Source organism: Aplidium turbinatum, chromosome 4, assembly GCF_918807975.1.
Source record: "Aplidium turbinatum chromosome 4, kaAplTurb1.1, whole genome shotgun sequence".
NCBI classification, from domain to species: Eukaryota; Metazoa; Chordata; class Ascidiacea; order Aplousobranchia; family Polyclinidae; genus Aplidium; species Aplidium turbinatum.
In genome coordinates this window covers 22,570,911-22,595,843 of record NC_137475.1, presented here as the reverse complement: position 1 = coordinate 22,595,843, position 24,933 = coordinate 22,570,911, and the positions used below count along the sequence as shown (strand labels likewise).

Sequence of the window (24,933 nt, the reverse complement as noted above, 5' to 3'; positions counted from 1 at the left end):
ACTTGAAGAAGATGGTGCATTACTGAATTTATTTGTATTTTACAGTTGAATGAAGATTTGGATGGTGGAAATTCGCCTATGAAGGGGAAATTCTCTTCGAAAAGTGGGGTATTACACCGACATATTGCTCAATGAAATCAACAACCTTAATCTGCCTAATGCATATCAATCATGACTATTGTAAAGAAAGCTTATTGCCGGACTTGGACTGTGCAGGGTATACAGCAATCCATTAACTGGAAACCCTGTACGAAGGGCGAAGGCGCTTTTGAAGAACTTTTCTAGACCCTTGCTATGTTGACATGTATTGTTTTCGCTGTGATGGTCAGAAATAAAAAAAACTGAACTTATAAAAAAAAGTGCTGTATGCGTCTGAGGAGCTAACAATCGCATAAGCCGAACAGTGCACTATGTAGCACTCCGAAAAGTTTAAACAATTCTAAAAGCAAACATTGAGGGAGAATTCCTGTTGTATTTTGTTATCCATTTTTCATTTGTACAATAAACATTGTAGCATGCTTTCAAGCTGATTTCATAGTGCATTACTTTAATAAAGAATAAAATAGGCTTTCTATTAATACCGTAACTTAAATACTGTAAAAAGTACACAGAAGGGTGCCAATGCGGCAATGATGTAGTTGCAGTGAAAGTACAGTAAACCACTCTTATAACCCCCATTCATTCGAATGAACTAAAAAGTATAAGAAACCATGCGGATTAAAATTCTCGTTTATGTACTCATACTGTATGTTATATGTGAGGTTTACTGTACCGGAAATTAGCATACAGTGTGCATTGTGGATACGGAGTTCCTTCAATGTAGGTAGCCTACAGATTCTCAAAGTGCCAATTTCAATCACTGTTTTATGCAGTCTTGAGTAAAGCGCAGTATGCTGGAGTGGTTAGTCTAATGTTCACTTTCAACATTAGATCCCTTCACTGCAGAGTGCTTTACAATATCTAAAGTTTTAGCGGTACTGCTAAACATTCGAACTGTAGGCACGGTATCACATGCAACTCTTTGATGCTGTCGACCGAAGTAGTGTTCAAGAGGATCCTGCTTTACTCTTGCTGGTACGGTACATAATCTGCGCCAGCAGCAGACGTTTCTCGAATTATTGCTGGTAAGGACGATACGAGAAGAGCATCTGAAGCTTTACTTAGTAGTACCTTTTCTCTATTGACATCCCAACTAAATCTGAAAATCAATGACCTATCATAAATAACATTTAGCAATGTATGTTACAATTAGCACACGTGTTCATCACTAATTAACTATACACAGGGATGCTAGATTAGTGAATCTTCTCAATATACGAGTAGGCTACTGTACAGTAGCAGTGAGCACCAATGCTTATTGCTTAAATTAAAGAAAAAAAACATAATTATGTGTGACACATTACGTGATTCACTAGGCATAAGCTCTTAATTTTTACTAATGTCAACCATCATGACATATATACAGCATAAAATTATACTATTTTATTGTGTTGATCTTACCTGATGAAACTGTTTTGCCCACTGTGCTGTTAAAACAGAAAACCTTTTCTTTTAACCACTTGGAACTTTGTACAAGTAACAAAATCCCATATTTGTACTGCTGTTACACTGTGGTAAACAGCAGTTTATTCCACCACATTTACGCTTAACTTGGGACATTATCAAACTAAATAATCATAACTAAGATAATTCACAACCCTAAATAAAGTACAGTATTTCATTATGAACTGTAATGCTAATAACAACAAAAGATAATTGCTAACAAAGGTAGTGGTTAACCAGTTAATGCATTAGTGTCTGCTGGTAGACCAATTGATCTTCAAAGAACGGCATGCTTAAGATAAGAATAGGAAATTGCAACACAAAGGAAAGAAACATAACCTTTGTCAGCATAAGTGCCTTAACTGGTCCATTCAATCAAATTTCCAGTCTGTACATAATCAATTAAGATGCTATATATGTCGCAAACTAGGTTCCCCAAATATGGAACATGCTACGGTATCTGATTCTGCTGTATCTTCCAAATTATTTTTGGGAGTGGCTATTTTGAGTGCCACAGATTGAAACCTAACAACTTTTTGTTGTATCTTTATACATTATTTTTAAATAACTGTCAACTGAATTAGTTGATCAATTAATGTTTTTGGAAATGATGCTGGCTAAGTAGCATCTGCCAATTACGGTACTAATTTCAAGCCTACTTCAGCTTTAAAGCTTCCACAAATATTTATTAATTAAACCCTTCAATTAGTAAGCTGATGTATATACTTGGTACATTGAAACTTATGAACTTTAAAGACCACTACTTCAAACTATAAACTAATCAATTCCTTAGTAATTTAAAAACTCACATCACATTTTAACTACTTGTATAGTCATGCTAGATATTAACTGTAACTAACATCCTAAACATTCTGCATGAGTTAAAAACAGTCTGCAACCACAATATCATGCAGTTTCACCGTTGATAGTTGGCAATATGCCTGTATTTGCATAGCCTACCTTCCAAGCAGATTCTGTGATTTGACCACAATCCCTATATTAAAAACTTAAGACTAACTTAGTAGGATAATCTGGTAATAAAAAAAATTAGCCTAGGCCTATTTTGCGGTAATCTGCAAATAAGAATTTAGCCTACTTAAAGTTAAAACAACCTGCAGTTGACATTACTCGGCTAACCCTGCCTAGACTTTTGGCTACGAATTGCAAAGTACCTGCGTACCACTTGAGGCGCTGTCTCAAATGCGAGGACACTGCCTTGCATAGCAACGCCATTGAGCTTCCAGACTAGTAATATCATAGATATCTTACATATAGATATGCAACTCAGCAATCGTGGAATTATCGTCACGCTCGACTGACTTTATGGACACAATCAACAATCAAGGTTGCTAGCTTGGCTAGCGTATCAGTTCAGTTCAGTTCAGTTCAGTTGTTTTTTTTATTTCTGACCATCATATCAACACAATACACATCAACATAGCAAAGGTCAAGAAAAAGGTAGAAGCGACAAAACGCGAACGTTAAAACGTGCTTGTGATCGAAGTAAGTTATTGAGTTGAAAAAAATTTGGCACGGTCGCAACACCTTCAGAAAAATTTAAGATATAAAGGGAAAATTAAAAAAATAAAAAATGTTACAAAACAAATAAACATATAGCCTATAGGCTATAACTTTATTAGCCTACATAACTTTAGCTGATATATTGAAGATTTGTATGGACAGTTGCTATGAAGATCGGCCATGGTGCGTTATCAAGAGTGCTGATGGTCGTAAGGGGAACACGTCTTGATGCGTTTAGCTCATAGCAAAGAGCAAGGCAGGCAAAGAAAACCCCACAAAGAAATCCTACCACGGGCAAAGCCATTTCAAGCGCAACGCACCAGGCCTTGCACGACTCACAAAATAGATAGGCTATAACTTGACGACATGAAACAATGACAAAAAAACAAACTAGCAAAAAACAACATCATCATCTTGCGGAAATTCAATTATACCCAGGGAAGTTATGTCTTAAAGATATCAAGCGTGCTTTGATAAAAGTTGCGTTGATAAAGCGATAATTTTAGACCCCAGTCAGCTAAACTCGCCACTTCCACACCGATCCAACGTTAGCTAACGTTGTATTAATGCAAAAATGACAGGCATCGCCAGCTGGGATGTAGTAGTGGTATGTCCCAGTAATATGATAAATTTGGGTTACCGTATGTTTTACACGTTAAACCATATTAAAGTGACAAAAAATATCCAATTTGGCATATTACGTTAAAAAAAAAAAAAAATAGATAAACAATCAGACAATAGCATGACGATCCAGTCCAAGATATTGAAATAAAACAACTGGCCACCGCTTCACCGAAAGATGGAGATTGGTCAAAAAGGATGGAAAAACTTCTGCAGACTCTGTAGAACTTCTGTGGACAAAAAAAACACAAGAACCAGAAGGCCAGTAGGAGTACTTACAATCTTACTATTTTGCTAATAAATCTACACACATTGGCTTATCATTGCTGGGCAAAAAAAAAAAAAAAAATATATATATATGTATATATATATATCTTTTAAATCAAAAATATATTTATATATATCTATATATATATATATTTTTATATATCTTTTATATATTAGTATGTTTGGTGCATGATGTAATACTTAGATGGGATTATTTCAAGGAAGATTTAGCTTGTTTATTTTTGATTTAAAGCCTTTTACAGTTTTACATTCATTTCTTATAGTAGGGGGAAGCTTGTTCCAAACTATTGGCCCCATGTACCGTATTGATTGTTTGCAAGTGTTAATTCGGCAATATATCGGAATATAAGGAGAATTACTTCTTGTTGTTAGGCTACTTGATTGTTTACACATAAGTATATCATTGAATGTTGTGGGAAGCAGCTTTTTTGAATATTTAAACATAAAAGTTGCAATCTCGTTGCAATCTTCAGTTGTTTTTTTATTTCTGACCATCATATCAAAACAATACACATCAACATAGCAAAGGTCAAGAAAAAGGTAGAAGCGACAAAACGCGAACGTTAAAACGTGCTTGTGATCGAAGTAAGTTATTGAGTTGAAAAAAATTTGGCACGGTCGCAACACCTTCAGAAAAATTTAAGATATAAAGGGAAAAAAAAAATAAAAAATGTTACAAAACAAATAAACATATATAGGCTACAACTTTATTAGCCTACATAACTTTAGCTGATATATTGAAGATTTGTATGGACAGTTGCTATGAAGATCGGCCATGGTGCGTTATCAAGAGTGCTGATGGTCGTAAGGGGAACACGTCTTGATGCGTTTAGCTCATAGCAAAGAGCAAGGCAGGCAAAGAAAAGGTCGGCAACCTTTAGCATTAAAAGAGCCAATGTTCCCAAGTTTCTTCAAATTAAGACATATTCGGAGCCATAACATGTAACTGTCGAGTTGGCCACTAAAACCAAAGGTAATTATAGCCTACACTTCATGTAGAATTTCTTTCAATTTTTACTTTGTACTAGCGAATATTCTAGAATTTCGACAAACAAAGCTTGACTATTAAACACAGTAGTGTAGCCAGGAATTTTTGAAGGGGGAATTTAAAATTACTTTGAATTTGGTGCATTCTGAGAGCTTTTTCAACAAAAATGTGGGTACGAATATTCCTGTAAAATGGTGCTGTCCTGTAGCATAGCAAAAGGATAAGATCATGTTTTCTTCGGCGTTTTTCGGAAATAAAGCTAAGTCTCTGTCTTTTCTTGTTGCTAATTCCTGGCTGAGATGTTTGGTATTGGCAAAACTCGCTCTTTTAATGCAATTTTGTTTAAAATTAGGCAATTTTTTTTAGACTGAAAGCATCATTCTCTATATCGTGACGTCACGCGCGTGCCAAAGGGGAGGTTGTAACCCCCAACCCCCCCCCCCCTGGCTACGCCACTGATTAAACACAACACTTTTTAGTAGGCTACCTAAGGGCACAGTATTGGGTAAAAACATACATTTTCAAATAATCATTTATTTCACCCAGCTAATGCGATATTTTCACCCAGCTAATGCGATTCTATCTATGGTAGGCTATTATTGTACGGTTTGGGCTTGGCGAGTGGTGGCTTTTGAGCTCCTTTGGAATATTTTGTTTGGCGTATATTTCAAGTTTTCACAGAATAGCCTACTATGAAAAATCAAGACAATAATCTTTCTTCACGTAGGTTATGCAACTTCTGTTTCATGATCGTTGGAACTATCATTTAAGCTTATTTCTAGTGACTCATTAAAGCTTGTTGTAGGCAGTTTACAAACCTGAAAAAAGTACACCTTACACACTTGAAAAAAGCGCGGGAAAGCAGTTAGCAGCAAAGATTTTGCTCTCCAGGTCTAAATATATAAATTGGACTAAAGAAAAACTTAGGCCTGGAGAATAGCTAGATTTTGACAAATTAAGAAAGAAATTTAATTGCGGTCATTTCAGTCCAAAAATTTTCAAAATTGATTAAAAACTCGCAGAGACAGAACAATTCGAAGAAATCTTGATTTAGGCCAGCTAGAAGCTTATCATTGAATTTGGCAGCCATTTTGCAATTTGCATTTCTCAGTTGGATCGCTCATAGATAATTGAATTTTGAAGACAAAGTGAAGAAAAGTCACAAGATATCTTTTTGGACTTCTTTATATTCCACCTAACCGTAATTAACCTTCATTTCCACCCCGAACAAGATAAAACCCTGTCCAGGCTTGGTACAGTAACCATTGACTCAGAAAAAGGTTCTTATGACTATTAAATCAAATTTCTAAAGAAGGATTGAATTTGGACTGTTTATAGTACTGTATGTTACAACTCCGCTTTTGATTTAATTTTCTTTTGTTGGCCAATTGTTTGTAGTTCTGCACTAACTTTTTGTTGTAAATTTCTACTTAAAAAAAAAATTAACTTCATGCGTACGGTGCAAGGCTAATCTTCAACTTTCTTATAAAACATTTTTATTATGACGTAATAATAGTGCTTTTATTTCCAGGTTTTGCTCACACCACTTCGACTTGATTTGTTATATGTTTTATTTAGTCTTAATTAATTACAAGTTCTTCCGTTGAATTGTTTCTGTTGTCATCCATAAGTAATTTCTCAGTTCTGTTATTTTGACTATAAGATATAAATGCACGTGTTGGTGGTTTATTTACTTATTTGTTTAGTAGTAAAATCCTTGCTAAATTAAATATTTTATAACCCAATAATAGTGTTTATTTTTCAAAGTTTTTCGTCTATCAACTGAAAGTCACTCCGTAGCCTAACCAGTCATATTGTAATTATTCATTGCACATGTATATGTCAGTCATTTTTATTGTGTTTGTTGTAATGTCCACTACTAGCATCAATTTCGATTCCAAAAACTACCTCTCTACATCAGATACTAAAAAATTCTTTCAAGAAAGTAAAAATACAAAGCTCTCCTTGTTCCACTTCAATACCCGCAGTCTAAGCAAAAACAAAGACAAACTCGAAGAATTTTTGGTCGAAATTAATCACCAACCAGATATTATTGCAATTTCTGAAACTAAAATAAAACCCAATTGTGTTGATAACTTTAACCTCATCGAATACAAATTTTTACACAAAAGCTCTCCTACAAATGCTGGTGGCGTTGCACTTTACATTAAAAATAATATTGCATATTCTATACGTAATGATATTAGCTTAAATGTACCAAATTGTGAAGACCTCTGGATCGAGATAAAAAGTAATTCTCAAGACAGCGCAGTCGTGGGTGTCATCTACAGGCATCCTGGACCAAACATTGATAGTTTTCAAAACAGGATAATATCAACTATTGCGGAAATTGAGAAGACGAAATCACAATATATCATTTGCGGAGACATCAACATCAACCTTATGCATGAAAATAAAACCCCTAAAGTAAAAGAATATTTGGACTCACTTGTGGCCATAGGTTGTAATTCCGTGATAAGCCATCCAACTAGATTTTCTAAAATTAGTGAACCATCTTTATTGGACCATATTTACACAAACATTGAAAAACAACACAAAACCAGCGGTATCTGTTTATATGATGTTTCTGATCATTTACCAGTGTTCTTGAGCGTAACTAATTTGAATTTCCTTAAAACCAAAGTTCCGAAATTGACACGATGTATGCGGCATTTTGACAATGAAAACTTTTTATCTGAAATGCATGTTGCTATGAACTCCCTTGATTTCACAAAAAACAACGTCAACACACAATTCTGTGAATTCATAGATGCGTTCCAAAAAACACTCAATAAACACGCACCTGTAAGGAAATTATCCCGTAAAGAAGTTAAATTGCAAAACAAACCCTGGATCACAAAAGGAATTCTTAAATCCATAAAGACAAAAAATAGACTATATCGAGCGTGCTATAAGCACAAAGATGACATGAAAATAAAGAAATATAAAGCTTACAATAATCGCTTGGTGCATATAAAAAGAATATCTAAAAGACAACACTACACTTATTTATTTGAAGCAAACAAAGCTGATGCATCGAAAACATGGAAAGTAATTAACGAATTGATCACTAGCAAATCCAAGTCAATGTCATCGCTTCCCACCAATATGGAAATAAATAACATTTTACACAAAACTGAATCAACCCACTTTGCAAACCTATTGAATGAGCACTTCACCAATATTGGTACTAATATGGCAAGTAAAATTAAACCAACTGGCGTATCCTCTTCAGATTTTTTAACAACAACATGCCAATCCAGTTTTTTACTTGAAGACATCAATCCCAGTGAGGTTTCAAACATCATAATGACATTGAAAACAAAAACTTCTCCTGGAATACACGATATCCCGACAAAATTCATCAAACTTGCAAACTGTATTATTTCACCCATTCTTGCTCGATTATACAACAACTGCTTTGCTCAAGAGACCTATCCAGATCCACTGAAGCTGTCTAAAATCATCCCAATACCAAAGGTATCCAATCCCACCGCTTTAACCGATCTCAGGCCAATATCTCTTTTGCCCACTTTCTCTAAAATTCTTGAAAAGCTTTTGTACGAACGAATGATTAAATTTCTGGATAAAAATAATATATTAACTCCCAGTCAACATGGTTTTAGGACAAACGATTCGACAGAACTCAGTATAACTCACATATATGATCATTTACTCAAAAACTTAAATAACAATAACTATACGTGCTCCATTTTTCTTGACCTGAGTAAAGCATTTGACACTGTTGATCATGGAATTTTATTGAACAAATTATATTGTTATGGTTTACGTGGAAAAATATGGAACTTGATGAAGTCTTATTTAACCAACAGACAACAATACACCAAACTTAACTCATTATCATCAAACTTTTCGACGGTCAAATGCGGCATCCCCCAAGGGTCAGTCCTTGGTCCTTTGTTATTTTTATTATATGTGAACGATCTACCTACTGCGTCCTCTTTCATGACCACTCTTTTTGCGGATGACACCAGCCTAAACATGACACACCACAGTTTGACTTGCCTAGAACAACAAGCCAATGAAGAAATAAAAAAGATTGATGTATGGATGAGAACCAATAAATTATCGATTAATTACACTAAAACTAATTTTATGATCATTTGTAGAAATCTTCCTGTTGCAAAATCGTTCTCTCTCACCTTAAACGGCCAAAGCATTAACAAAACTGATCAAGTAAAATATCTTGGAGTAACGATGGACCACAGATTGAACTGGAACGCCCATATCTCTGACCTTTGCACAAAATTGAGTAAAGTATGTGGCATTGCTTACAAAATCAGATACTATGTCCCATTATCCACATTACGATTAATTTACTTTTCATTATTTAAATCAAATCTTCAATATTCGATAATTAATTGGGGTAGGGCCAACAAAACGTTAGTACACAAGGTGGAAGTGATTCAGAACAAATTTATTAGAGCGTGTTTGTTTGGTGACAGGAAAACTTCGACGACCTACATGTACAGCAAATTTCAGGTATTAAAAGTGAGTGACCTTGCAAAGCTGGCATATGCACAGTTCATGTTCAAGTACGAAAATAATTTTTTGCCAGCATGTTTCTCTGGCTACTTTGTTAAATTAGACGACATACATCAACATGATACAAGACATAAGGCTAAAACCAGATTTTTTCTTCCCAGGTTTGAAACAAACTTTGGCAAAAAAACACTCCATTTCTTGTGTGTGCAAGTGTGGAGTGAAATTTCACACGATGTAAAAGATTTACCGTTCCATTGCTTTAAAAAAAATCTCAAAAACCAACTGTTACATGAATATACATGCGTACCTTAAGTGCTCAATACAAAGGATAACTTACCTTTACAGTAGGCCTATATCATCATATCGTAAGTTACTTATTAATATTTGTTCTCTACAGTTATTAGTATCAAATTGCCCTGTTTTTGTATGCTTCACATAAAAATTGTTGCAATTCGGTGGTGGTATCCACGTTTTTCCTCGTTATTTCAGGAAAACTTTCGCAAGTGCTGTAGCCTATTATAGCACACAATCACTAATTATTGGTGGTTGGTCAATTCTTGGTCGTTGCTCGTTGGTTTGAATCTTCATCCTCGGCTTACTCAGTCTGAGAATGCAGATTCAAACCAACAGTAGTTGTTTTTCAATCTCAGTGGCGAACTCTTTTTATTCAATGAAGTAGTGTGCCTGCCTCTGCACACTAGTGTGTATGAATGTGTAGTTAGATTTACTGTGATGGGGTGGTGGCTGACTAGATGACTGCTTATGGTCTTTCGCTACCATCCTGATTGCGCCATAATCTAACCAACAGTTGTACAATGCATTGTTTTGACAATTACATTTTACTCTGATTATTTGTTAATATATGGCGCTGTTAAAACAAAATAAATTGACTTGACTTGACTTGACTTGAGATAGAGGAGCGCCGGCACAATTTTAGAACGAGAGTTTTAGGATGAGATATAGCGATAATGCTGGGCAACTCGTTCGTTTTCCCGCTATTAGCCATGAAAGTCGAAATGGGAGACAGATGAATAATTGCAATAGCTTGAAGAAGAAACGAAAGGTAAATTTCACATTCATAGCATCACAATCTGCTGCAAAGTATAAAATGTGTCCACGGGATAATTTGTGTGGGCCTACTGTACGCTATAGGCCCTATAATTTGGCTAAAAGCGAATAGCAGAAGTTGTTAGCCTATATTGCAAAATTTGCAGTAGCTTACATGACCTTAAAAAGGCACCATTGCCCCCCATCAAAAGAAAATTTGAGGGCAGGGGGCATCCTCCCCCCTGCTGAGACAGCTTCATTAGCATCACGGATCCAACCGCCAAACCAAGACAATTTTAATGTTTGGTACACACCATAACTAGGCTAACAAATGCTATGGCACAGCTTTCGGTATAGCCAGCAGTAACTTTCATTTTGGTAACACTCAGTAGATTAATTGAATAAAACTTCAGCTTGTCCTGGAACTACAGCTCCAAAAAAGGTCTTTACCTACTTATCAATGGTTGACAGACTTGTTGTTAGGCATTGTCGGAACTTTTCAAACATTTTCAGTGGTTGTCAGGCATTGTAGAGTAGCTACTTTCAGGCATTGTCTAGGATTTCCAGGCATTGTCGATCATTATCAGTGGTTGACGGGTTTGTTAGGCATTATAGAACATTTTCAGGCATTGCCAAACATTTTCAGGGGTTGTCGAGGATTTTCAGGGGTTGTCAGGCATTGTAGAGTAGCTACTTTCAGGCATTGTTGGGAATTTCAAGGCATTGTCGATCAATATCAGTGTTTGACAAGTTTGGTAGTCATTATGGAACATTTTCAGGCATTGTCGAACATTTTCAGAGATTGTCGAACATTTTCAGGGGTTGTCGAGCATTTTCAGGGGTTGTCGGTAATTTCAAGGCATTGTCTAGGATTTCCAGGCATTGTCGATGCTAGACAACCCCTGAAAATGTTCGACAATGCCTGACAAACCCGTCAACCACTAATAATGATCAACAATGCTTGGAAATCCTAGACAATGCCTGAAAATTCCCAACAATGCCTGAAAGTAGCTACTCTACAATGCCTGACAACCCCTGAAAATGCTCGACAATGCCTGAAAATGTTCCATAATGACTACCAAACCTGTCAAACACTGATATTGATCGACAATGCCTGGAAATCCTAGACAATGCCTGGAAAGTCCCAACAATGCCTGAAAGTAGCTACTCTACAATGCCTGACAACCCCTGAAAATGCTCGACAATCCCTGAAAATGCTCCATAATGACTACCAAACCTGTCAAACACTGATATTGATCGACAATGCCTGGAAATCCTAGACAATGTCTGGAAATTCCCAACAAATGTCTGAAAGTAGCTACTCTACAATGCCTGACAACCCCGGAAAATGCTCGACAATCCCTGAAAATGTTCGACAATCCCTGAAAATGTTCCATAATGACTACCAAACCTGTCAAACACTGATATTGATTGACAATGCCAGGAAATCCTAGATAATGCCTAGAAATTTCCAACAATGCCTGAAAGTAGCTACTCTACATTGCCTGACAACCCCTGAAAATGCTCGACAATCCCTGAAAATGTTCGACAATGCCTGAAAATGTTCCATAATGACTACCAAACCTGTCAAACACTGATATTGATCGACAATGCCTGGAAATCCTGGACAATGCCTGGAAATTCCCAACAATGCCTGAAAGTAGCTACCTACTCTACAATGCCTGACAACCCCTGAATATGTTCGACAACCCCTGAATATGTTCGATAATGCCTGAAAATGTTCGACAATGCCTCACAAGCCTGTCAACCACTGATAATGATCGACAATGCCTGGAAATCCTACACAATGCCTAGAAATTCCCAACAATGCCTGAAAGTAGTTAGCGCCTACGCTACAATACCTGAAACCCCTGAATATGTTCGACAACCCCTGAAAATGCTCCACAACCCCCCAAAAAGCCGACAATGCCTGACAACGGGTATTTAGAGGTACCCTCTGTGACTGTGATTTGTTTTCAATCGCCAGAATCTCCATAAAGCAGTCCATGCGGAACGAGAATGTGACGTCATCACAAGCAATCCATACGTCAACTTGAAAACGAAGAAAGTTTTATTTAAACAAAAACCAAAAAAATATATTAAAAATAAAGTTGTTTTGCTGTGCCAAGTTTGAAGCCAATGCATACAGCCATAGCTACGCTGTTAGCTTTCAAACATTGTTACGCACCACTGAGTTGCATATCTATATGTAAGATATCTATGGTAATATAGAGACTGTGCTCTAACCCTCACTGATCGCAGTTTCCGCATGCATTTTTCCGCAGTTTCCGCTAACCGCAGTTTCCGCTTACCCTAACTCTAACCATCGAGTAATCTATGCTCACTAACCCTAACCCTCGCTGATCGCAATTTCCGCAAATATTTGTCCGCAGTTTCCGCTAACCGCGGTTTCCGCTAAACTCCGATTTGCGACTTCGGCTTTGTGCTATTAAACTGCGATCAGCGACTTCCGCTTTCTATAATTTTTTTTCTCGATCTTTTCAGGGTACGAACTGAGGGTACGAACTGTTCAGGGTACGAACTAGGTTGCACCCTACAAGTATGCCATGGGAAACTACAAGAATTAACCTTTCAAAAAGTCAAGTCAAGTCAAGTCAATTTATTTTGTTTTAACAGCGCCATATATTAACAAATAATCAGAGTAAAATGTAATTGTCAAAACAATGCGCCACGGCATGCTGGTTACAAAGTAGCCCACTGGGCTATAATCAGGGCTGGATTTCAGCCGGAGCGGTCCGGAGCGCCGCTCCGGAAGCTCGATCAGAAAGTTGACTTGTCCGGAACGGCGTTCTGGAAGCTCATATATTTTATGCTCTTACTATTTTATGCTTTTATTATGCTTGGCCCTGTTCAGAGTAGCGTTAAGATGGTGTTTTCAATTTGTATCATTCATTTGATCTGTTATTGTGCAACCTTGAGGCAGCTTCACTGTCCCAGCGTCACACACTGACGTTTACACTACGATATTTTATTGAGCCACCTTGTTACATCAAAATTGGTTTTTCCTATATTTTTCCACTTTTATTACTGACTGTTTCCCGCTGCTTAGCACCACTCTTAGTATGCCTTGCCCTATTCAGACTAGCCTTGTATGTCTGAGCAGTCGTGGTAGGCTACCAACTGGAAAGAGTAGCAATAAAAACAGTCTTAATCCGCGACCTATTGGTCGATCCCCACAGAAGTACACCGTGGAAGTTCAGTGCCGTCAAAGTCTTGAACCTTAGAACATAGTTAATAAATATAACCTACCTATGTTATCTTATTTATTAACTATGCTATAACTAACTATTAACTATGCTGGTATATTTATTAACTATGCTTGGAATAAAGTCTTTGAGCCAAGTCCAGTGTCGAAAGTTTTACGACTTGGCTTCGGCTTCTTATAAAACTTTCAATGCTGGACGGCTAAGTGTTAGTCGACGAGTTTTATTACTACAGTGGTTATCAACCGGGGGTCCGCAAGCCTCAAGGGGTGCGGGTTCGTGAAAGTTTTCGAGTTTGCAGGATGATTGGTTATTGCGACATTTAAAAATCGGTTGTGTTTAATGCATGTATTACAGTGATTCTCAAACTGTAGGTCGCAACGAACTGGTGCGTTGTTTGAAAATTCAAAGGACATTATATAAAGGTTTGGTGTCCTAACTAAAAAAATATCATATAAATGAATTAATTTTTTTAATAAGGCTATGTTCAACTTAATTCTTTTGAGCCAGCAGATTGTTGATCAATGCAAATGCAAACGTTAGTCAGCAGTATCATCACTCACAGTTTTGCAACAACCGTGATTTTTACGAATTAATATTGATTACAAATGAAAAAAGGGAGAAATTCTTTGTAACGGTTGCAAAGATTCTATTTATTTTTTATAAAATTTATAGAAAAACATCATACAGATTACTGATTTTTGATCCTGTGTGCCAATATATAGCTCATAGCATAATTTCGCCAATGTCATCAATCATCATGCCTCGCGAGTTCAGCTAATTCTTCTAAGTGTGTCGCTTCGAAACTTATGAAACATTTGACTCCATTAGGTCATTATAAGGCGCGATATAGGCTACCAAATCTTCAGTAAAGTCCAAAAGAGGTCCGCCAAGACAAAAAGGTTTAGAACCACTGTAGCCTACTTGTAGGCTACGTCGACTAACTTCCTTTCTATCCAATTTCCATTCCAATTTCATCGAGCGAGTGTGAGCGCGGATTTTCACAAATGAACCTCATACATCTAAGGTAAGACTGACTGTGCTTCTCTACGCGCTGTAACTGTTTCAAGTTTACTCTTTAACGAATGGTCCGTCCTTCACTGAGAAAGTTTTCATCAGCGAAGTAGGGTATGTTGGATCCTGGTTTCGCCAGGGACGTTACAAACTCGGCAATTGAGACCCGAAGTCGTTAAAGGTCTTAGCCTAACCTTATGGTTTTGATTACGATGAACCGAATGTCTTGAAACATTGTGGAACTTGCAGTTGATTGAGTTTCGCTTTTAGCAGCATGATCGTTGCTTACATTAGGCTACAATGTAGGTTTTAACGACTTGTTTTAGCCTGATGCTGCGAGTTCGCTGTGGTAATAGCGAATTGCATTAGCTTTCGGAACACAGTTTCCTAGTCATGTGCTAGTTCCCGCTACACTGTTCCCACTAGCACATGACTAGGGAACTGTATTCCAAAAGCTAGTAGTCTAAGCGTAAAATGCGAAAATATAGGGCCGCCTGGAATAAATTGCGACCTTAACAAATTTAGTATCGTTGGAAAGCTTAATTCCTCTAGTTTAAGATTATCACTCTCCTCCAACCTAGGACTCTTGGCAAAAAAGTTGTGGCCGTTTTTTAAGCAACACCTTGCGCCGCTAGTGGCGCAGTTAATCTAGCTATGTTTTCAGCAGAAACAGCAAGCCGTGTAAAATTCTGGCAGACTGGCAGTCGAAGTTGCTCCGGTGACCAGCTTATTAGCCATGTAGTGGTATCCATCTTGACCTCTGGGCGTTGCGCAAAAAGAAAAAAAAATAGCCATGAGGTTTGTAAGTAACTAGGCAGTACTGCGTAGGTTTGGGACAGCAAAGATTCTTGATCTACCACTCTGCAGTACTAGCCTAAATATCACAGAACTGAGTACCGTACCAGGCAAGCCTACCGTAGTTTAATTTGTTTTGGGAACTGTTTGCAAGAACATCATTATCGGTACCGTAAGTTATGTCAGGTTATTCATTTAATTTGGTTTGCAACAGAAGTCAAAACGTTAGATACGGTACCGGGCAGCAGGCGATACACAGGTGCACTAGGCCTATAACAGTGTACAGTACGGTATGCTGGGCTATGATGAAAGTTGAAGGAAACAGGTCTAAATGTTCTTTACGTGCAGCATGTCTTATCATCTCTAGTGTTACGTCGTATTTGTCCGCCTCCTTTTCTACGTGTAACAACTAAATTCGGATTCCCTAAGTAGCACCTGGCAACCCCTGCTGTCTTACCTCGAGGTGTGATGGTTACATCATAATTGCATTTGCGCCTTTGCGTTCGTTACTACGTTTCTTTGTGCTTTGAGTTTTGTTAAGTGGCAGTAGGCTACATGTAAAGATCAGCTTAACCTTTACAGCAACTATAGTTAGCGACTGGTAGTTAATTCGAGCTATTAACGGTGCTGCTGTTTTTTAGTTGAATAAGAGTTAGCCTACTGCGTTAATGTACTGTGTGGTTGAAGCATAGTTGAACTCTGTGCAGCAATTTCATCTGTCGTTGCCGTTGGCCTATGTGGCCAAATCAGTGATTATCACGGTTCACGGTAAGCTTAACATCCTACTGCAACCTTTGTGATAGGCTAGGCCAATGTGAATTTTAGTGTCAATGGTTAAGTGTAATAAGTACCTCGTCTTATTTCCCGATGTTTAAATCAAGTACGGGACTCACCTATGATGTGAAATTTATAGCATAATATTTTACTGTTTACCGTTTATATGTTCAGTTTCGATCTACAACGGTAGAATTTTCAATTGTTGGGTTTCTCCCTGTGCTGTTCCGTGCGCCACAAAATAGTCGGTAAGAATTCATTAGGCCTATAATTCGTCATCTGTAATTCCGCATTAGGCCTAATTCGTAAGTTTTGTTTGCTAATCGTTGTTTTTCTGTGTTGTCACAGAAACCTTCTTCTTCACTTCACCGTCGCTTGTTCGTTGTCGTAGCTGTCGTTGTCGTCGACAGCTGAATACATTTACCGTCACTCTGTGTGCGTGTTCGTACGTTACATAGAAGCGTTTCGACTATTGTGGACAGTCCTCGGAGTTGCAGTACTCAAGTCCCGAAGGTTTGCCGTAGGCATAATTGTTTCTACATTTGTTATTTATGGTGAGCGTCCAAAGCAGTAGTCCACTCGAGGATGCGTCTGCAGCCAAGCAAGCTGAGTTCGATGGGGCCGCAAAAATTTTGCAGCAGTCCTATCTGCATGGAGAGCGGCTAATGATTCATCCTAGTACTAAGTTGGAGGCATTCCGGTCCTACTGCTCCGAAGTGGACCGAAAATATCAGGAAGTTGTCCATCTGATTGGAGATGATAGGGAAACCGAACGCTCCCTAATAAAAGAAAATAAGGTCGAGTTTGACACTCGTTGCAAGGAGTGGTTGGAAAGAACAGCCAACTTGCCGGCGCCATCTACGTCTTACAAGAAGTATAGTTCCTCACATCGTTCCGTGAGCCTACGCTCTGGAAGCACCACCTCGCGAGCAAGCTCCAAGCAACGTGAGGTACTGATCCAACTGAAACTGGCTCAGCCGTAAAAGCTTCATATTCAAGAAGAAGCTCGGATAGAAGCTGAGAGGAAGAAAGAAGAAGCTGAGAGGAAGAAAGAAGAAGCTCGGATAGAAGCTGAGAGGAAGAAAGAAGAAGCTGAGAGGAAGAAAGAAGAAGCTCGGATAGAAGCTGAAAGGAAGAAAGAAGAAGCTCGGATAGAAGCTGAGAGGAAGAGCAGGCAAGCTGACCACAAAATTGAAATGTTACAATTGGAATTGCAATCTCGGGCAGAGGCGATGAGTGACGCTGATTCATCTTACGTTACTGTCGATAAAACTGGATTCACGTCACCTGGTCTGCCAAACAGCAAGGAGAATGTTTCCTCCCGTTTGACAAAGAGACCTTCTGTGCAATTTCAAGAGACATCTTCTCCTGTCCTTTCATCTCCTTATGCTACTCATGAGGCTAAAGCTAACAAGCCTAATTCTACGTTCCCTGCAGCACGCTCGACTCCTCAAGTAAATATTAGTTCGCCAAATTTGTCTTGGCAACCGAAAACAATTAAACGTGACTCGTATGGACCAGAATACCAACCTGAGTCCCATGTCGGTGAACAACCAGGGTGCTCCTATCAGCAGCCCCAACTACCAAGTAGACATTTCTCGTATAGTGACGAACGTTTCTTACCACGACCAGAAATACTTTCATTTAAGGGTGACCCCTTAACTTACCAAAATTTTGTGCGGACGTTTGACGCACAGATCGTCCCGCTGGTACATAACGATCAAAGGAAGTTGGTCTATTTGCTACAGCATTGTCATAGTGACGTAAAGCGTTCAATAGAACATCTTGTGAAGAAACCCGATGGCTATGAGCTGGCAAGGAAGAAGTTGTACCTGGAGTATGGCCAACCTCATATGAAGGGCTTAGAAGCAGACTGGTCTAAACCACAAAAACATTATTTTGAGTAAATCGCAATTGAAGTATTTTGAGTACCAAAAAATCGACAAACAATACACACAACGATGCTTGCAAGTTTATTAGATATTGTGACAAGCCTCATCTGTTATCCACTGAATGTTTCAAAAAATCGCAATAACTACTAAACAAAATACAAAAATACGGTTAGACCATTGTGGCACACATTGTAACATAACAATACAAACTACAAAAATGCTGTTAGACCATTGTAGCATACATTGTAAGTTACAATTTTGGGAGTTCTATCTACAGTTGGATCTTTTAAGGGCTGAAGAATATTTAGGTTTAGCAGAAAAACTTTACCAAAAGAAAGTGTCAATGCATTTAAGGAATAAAAGCAGTTCTATTGTGAAAAACTTTTGGGATATCATTAACTCACACAACTTTCCTCTAATCATTTTCGTTTTCATGATCTGCTTCGTCTGGTAGCATCTCATCAAGATCCTGATCCGCAGAACTACGCAAGTTCTTATAGAAATCGTTATAGACAGGAGGAACATAATCCAACAAATCGTTGATATCTTTTAGTTTTAACGGGTTAATCAGCACAGGCTGATCATGAAGACGATTGAGAACTGCCACACCATTGGCTGTTCGACCACGACTTTGACGCTTTGCCAAATCCAATACATTCCATTCAGTAATATCAGTCAAGTTGTACTTGAAATACATTAAACTTGGTGATTCACTGACAAGTCTGATCCATTGAATTTTTAACCACTCCACCTTTCTGCCACCAGTATCCCTTTTTCTGATCACCAGTTCTTTTTTGTAATCACTCACACCAATAAAGTCTTCTGAAGACATGGGAATAACGTTGAAAGGTTTTTTCCTGTTTGCCTCTGCAATAATGTCCATCCACTGCTGCGGAATGTAAACATTCTCATGACGCTTTTTCGCGGTTTCTACTTTTGCAAAGTCACTATCGTTGGGAAGATAACTACCGTATGGCCAGAAACCATGAATTTGTGATTGACTTCTTCAATACCAAGTCTAGCTACTCCATAACTCCACAAGAGAACAATATTAATATTTCTGTTTAAAGTTGCCAAAATTGCATCATACAGATTTATACACAACATAACATTGAAATGATATTAAAAATAGCCAAATTTGCAAATAATGACAACTGACAACCCTGGAGCATTTGCACAGCAGCTGCTTTGGCTCAAGCGCAGGGGAAAAATTGTAGCTTAGACCGCTTTGGCTCAAGCGCAGGGAAAAAATTATGGCTTAGACCACTTTGGCTTTAGCAAATATGAAAAAAACCGAAGAGCTTAAAATTAGTCTGCTCATTTCGCCTTCACATACACGTGATAACGGTTAGACCGTTATAGCATAAACAGATAATATCGATATCTGTTGAATGGCATCTTTAAATCAAATTTGACATTTTTGGGGTTAGACCGGTTTGCCTCTAAGCCCTTCATATCATCGCAAATGCAGCAGAGCAAAAACTGAAGAGGATGCCAAAGGTTGGGCATAACGATCCTCAAGGTTAAAAGGATCTAGCCAATGCCATGGATGTGTGTCTCTCAACCCTGGATGACATTAATGAGTTTGCTGGACTGAACTCTCTGGACACAATGATGGTAAGGATTGAGAAGTTGCCATTCCGTATGCAAGAGGCATGGGCAGAGAGATCGGTTATGGTTCTGCACAACACAAGTCGTGAAGCAAGATTCAGAGATCTTGCAGAATTTGTTGGCATGCGAGCAGAGATCCAGAACTCCCTCTATGGAAGTAGGATTCATAAGGCGAAGGAAACTCACCAGACCCTGGCAAAGAAACCCAGTCGGAAGGATCGAGTTTCAGCATTTAACACGGACGTTCCTCCGCTCAAAGGTGTGTCAAAGCCATCTTTCAGTAATGTTTGTCTATGTTGTAAACGCAAGTCGCACAAGCTTGTTGATTGCGACGAGTTTAAAAACATGATGTACAAACAGCGTAGACAACTGGTTTACGATGCACACTTATGTTATAAGTGCCTGACTAGCACAAAGCATCAAACTTGCGACTGTAAAGTTGACAGCACATGTCCCATTGAAGGGTGCAAGGGACGTTTCCATCATACCTTGCTCCACAACCCTAATCCACTTAATTCATCTCATCCACGCAGTGATGAAGAACAAAGGGGAGTTCTTTCTTGTTCAGTGACGGAACCGCGGCCGCCAGATAAAGACGCGAGTGTCTGCAAGGCCTACCTGTGCATTGTGCCAGTAAAGGTTAGATACAATAGAAATGAAGTTTTGACTTACGCGTTCCTCGATCAAGGTTCTACAGCAACCTTTTGCGCTAACAGATTGATAGACGTTTTGAATATCACTGGGGATAAAAGAGAGATCTCACTACAGACTCTTTCTAACACGTCTAAAATATATGATGGAATATCTGTAAGCTTGTCTGTGTCCTCCCTAGATGACAGACGAAAGTTTGAGCTGTCTGGAGTCCTGTCAATTGATGAAATTCCGACTACTCCAAATGCCATTCCGAGTCAAGAGGAACTGTCTGGACTACCCCACCTAGATGATCTGGAATTTCCTTGTGTGAAGGGTGGAAGTGTGACACTGTTGATCGGTGTTGACAACCCAGAAGTGTTTTGCATTCAACGTTCACGGAAGGGATCACGTGATCAGCCGATCGCTATAAAAACCCCGTTGGGTTGGTCCTTGTTGGGCCCATCTCTGTCACCAACTTCCTCTTCTTCTTATCAAGTTAACTTTGCTCAATCAAGAGACATTGCCATCGAGCAACAAATCGAGTGTTTATGGAAAACGGATTTTGGCGATGAAAAATCAGTACTTGACATGCCCAACTCACGTGAAGATAGAATGGCATATGACATGATGACAAAATCAGTCAAGCAGGTTGATGGAAAATATCAACTCCCGTTACCTTGGAGACCCTGTTCCTTGACTCTACCAGATAACCGCCAGATGGCTCATCGTCGTTTACTTAGCCTGCGAAGACGTTTGACAAGAGACGAGCAGCTGTGTAAAAAATATGTTGACGTAATAGAAACTTATCTTTCGAAGGGGTATGCGCGAGAGATTCCAACAGAGGAAATCCAAACAGTAAATACCACATGGTATCTGCCGCACCACCCGGTTTTACACCCTCGGAAGCCTGACAAGTTACGAGTGGTGTTCGACTGCGCTGCAAAACATCATGGCATTTCACTCAATGACGCCTTAATGCAAGGTCCTGACCTGGTAAACAATCTTGTGGGTGTGTTAGTGCGTTTTCGGAAGGAAAGAATCGCCTTGGTTGCTGATATCGAGGCCATGTTCCATCAAATTAAGGTGGAGCCTCGAGACAGCGATGCACTACGATTCCTCTGGTGGCCTGGAGGAGATATGGACAAACAACCGGTCCCACACCAAATGTTAGTTCACCTGTTCGGAGCAACATCCTCCCCCAGCTGTGCTGGATTCTGCTTGACACAGGCGGCGCAGGACTTTGGTAGCCTTCTTTGTCCAGGCATTCCAGACATCGTCAAAAATAACTTTTATGTTGATGACTGCTTAGTGTCTGTGAGCTCTCGGGAAGAAGGAATACGAGTGATGTCACAACTCACTCAGCTGTTGAGCAAAGGTGGCTTTCACTTAACCAAGTGGCTGTCGAACGACAAAGGCGTTTTGGAATCGATACCCGAGAATGAACGTTCCAAGTGTTTAAGAAACCACACCTTTAATGAGGATTGTATCAACGAACACATACTGGGTGTCTATTGGACCGTGTTCACAGATGAGTTTGGGTTTAACGTTTCTCTTCCCGAGAGGCCCCTGACCCGCAGAGGTATTTTGTCTGCGACGAGCTCGCTATATGACCCCCTGGGGTTTGTTGCTCCAGTAACCTTGAAACCAAAGTTGTTGTTGCAAGACTTGTGCAAGCAAGGTCTCGGCTGGGATGACCCAATTTCGGCGTCTGAAGTAGACACTTGGAATGAATGGATAAATCAGCTACACCAACTTCACGACATACGTCTGCCTCGTTGTTTCAAACCTCCCCACTTTGGCGTGGTAACGGAACATGAACTTCACTATTTTGCCGACACTTCGTCTGTGGCATATGGAGCTGTGTCCTACCTCCGTTTTGTTGATGATGAAGGAAGGATTCACTGTGCATTTCTGATGGGAAAGTCCCGCTTAGCCCCACTGAAAACAGTTTCCATTTCAAGGCTGGAACTCACTGCTGCTGTTATGGCCGTGAGGTTAGATAAAATAGTGAGAAAAGAATTGAACCTACCCAATTGCACATCAAGATTTTGGAGAGACTCGAGCGCTGTCTTACAAAGTATTTGTAGTGCAAGGAAAAGATTCCCTACATTTGTTGCCAATCGATTGTCCACGATTGAACAAAATACAGACTTTTCGAAATGGAGACATGTGCCTTCAAAGTTAAACCCTGCCGATTGTGCGTCCCGTGGGATGAATGCGAGTACGCTGATTAGCTCCAGTTTCTGGTTGTCTGGCCCAACGTTTTTGTGGGAAGCCGAAGAAAGATGGCCTGAGTCTCCAATAAAACTACCTGATCTTCCAGCAGAGTTTGCGCCCGTCAAGAAACAACGAGTTTACGTGAGTGCCGCTTCAGAAGCTTCTTGTTCAACTGACCGATTGATTCAACGATATTCCCAGCTGATACGCTTGAAGAAAGCAACAGCGTGGTTGATGCGTTACAAAGAGTTCCTCATGATGAAGACTCGACCCTCGCTTTGCCAAGCTCCACTTAATCGAACTCCCATCACAGTCCGCGAATTGAAGGTTGCTGAAGTGGAACTGATTAAATATGTGCAAAGAAGTCGCTTTGGACAGGTGCTAAACGTATTATCTGGAGGTGCCATGCTAACTAAAAGGACATGCTCACGATCCATGGTTAAATTGAACCCTATATTGGTTGATGGGGTCATTCGGGTTGGCGGCCGTTTGGAGCGAGCACCAATCGAAGAAGACGCCAAGCACCCGATCGTGTTACCTTTTGACTCTCACCTTACAGATCTTGTGATTACAAGTCACCATGCTCAAGTGGGCCATTCTGGCATGACCCATACATGGGCATCTCTTCGACAAACATACTGGATTCTGAAGGGAGGCGTCGCCGTTAGACGTGTCCTCGGGAAGTGCTTGCTCTGTAAAAAAAGGAATGCACAAGTTGGCAAACAATTTATGGCTGATTTGCCATCTGGAAGACTCCAACCCGATAAGCCTCCGTTTTCTCATGTCGGTGTCGACTATTTTGGACCCTTTATGGTGAAGCAAGGCCGCAGTTCACTCAAACGTTATGGCTGCGTATTCACGTGCATGTCAATTAGAGCTATCCACATTGAAATTACCCACACCATGTCTACTGACTCGTTTATTGATGCCCTTCGACGATTCACTGGTCGTCGAGGTCTCCCAACCGACATTTATAGTGACAACGGATCGAATTTTGTCGGTGCTGAAAGAATATTGCGTGAGTCCTTACAACTGTGGAACCAACAGAAGATTAATGAATATCTGTGCCAACAAAATGTGACCTGGCATTGGAATCCGCCTACCGGCTCCCACTTCGGTGGAGCATGGGAGCGCATGATCCGTTCCATTCGAAGAATTTTAACTGCTCTAATGAAGGAGCAAACCGTTTCAGATGAAGCTTTCATTACTCTGATAGTCGAAGTGGAGTCAATCATAAATTCGCGACCCATCGTCCCTATCACCTTTGACCCACAAGATGATGTACCGTTGTCTCCCAATCACCTATTGCTGTTGAGAGAAGCACCAAACCTGCCCACTGGACTGTTTGATAGAAAGGACTGTTATGTTCGACGCCGCTGGGCCCAGGTGCAATACCTAGCCAATCAATTTTGGTTGCGCTGGACCCGTGAGTTCCTCCCATTCATCATTCAGAGACAGAAGTGGTTTCAAAGAGAGAAGAACTTTGAAAAAGATGATGTTGTCCTCCTCGTCGACGATTCCCAACCTCGTTCGAAGTGGCTGATGGGGCGAGTGGTTGACACATACCCGGACAATAAAGGGACTGTACGCACAGTTTCGGTGAAAACTCGATACAATGTGGTCAAGAGACCAATTTCGAAACTGTGCTTGATTTTGGAAACTGCTTAATGCAGAACAAATTGGACTGTTTACTGTCGCCGGGTAAAGGCATTGATCAATGTGTAATTGTGTATTATGAACTATTGAACGAATTTCTGTTGGCTAATACAGCCAACAACGAACATTTCTGGTTGAGAATAGTGAAAACACACTACCTGCTTCAAAATGTGCCTTTTAATTGTAAATATGTAACTGCATTTTTTTATCCCTTGTTCGTAAAGGCTTTCTTAGAGGCCGATTGGATTGTGAAGTATATCGTTCCAAACACGACTTAGTTTGGATTGTAAAAAAAATGTTCACTCAGTTCTCATTTTTGTGTGGGGGTGTTACGTCGTATTTGTCCGCCTCCTTTTCTACGTGTAACAACTAAATTCGGATTCCCTAAGTAGCACCTGGCAACCCCTGCTGTCTTACCTCGAGGTGTGATCGTTACATCATAATTGCATTTGCGCCTTTGCGTTTGTTACTACGTTTCTTTGTGCTTTGAGTTTTGTTAAGTGGCAGTAGGCTACATGTAAAGATCAGCTTAACCTTTACAGCAACTATAGTTAGCGACTGGTAGTTAATTCGAGCTATTAACGGTGCTGCTGTTTTTTAGTTG

General features: G+C 39.5%; 1 protein-coding gene across 1 annotated transcript; it reads left to right on the top strand.

Annotated features, from left to right (window-relative positions):
* Positions 1 to 19,757: 19,757 nt before the first annotated feature.
* On the top strand, positions 19,758 to 24,341 carry LOC145768986 (uncharacterized). The gene has a single exon (XM_082580587.1). The coding sequence runs from the start codon at positions 19,758 to 19,760 to the stop codon at positions 24,339 to 24,341; it is 4,584 nt and encodes a 1,527-aa protein (XP_082436713.1).
* The last annotated feature ends 592 nt before the right edge of the window (positions 24,342 to 24,933 follow it).

Coding starts and splice junctions, on each gene's coding strand:
- LOC145768986 (XM_082580587.1), top strand. CDS start 19,758: ATGGATGTGTGTCTCTCAACCCTGGATGACATTAATGAGTTTGCTGGA.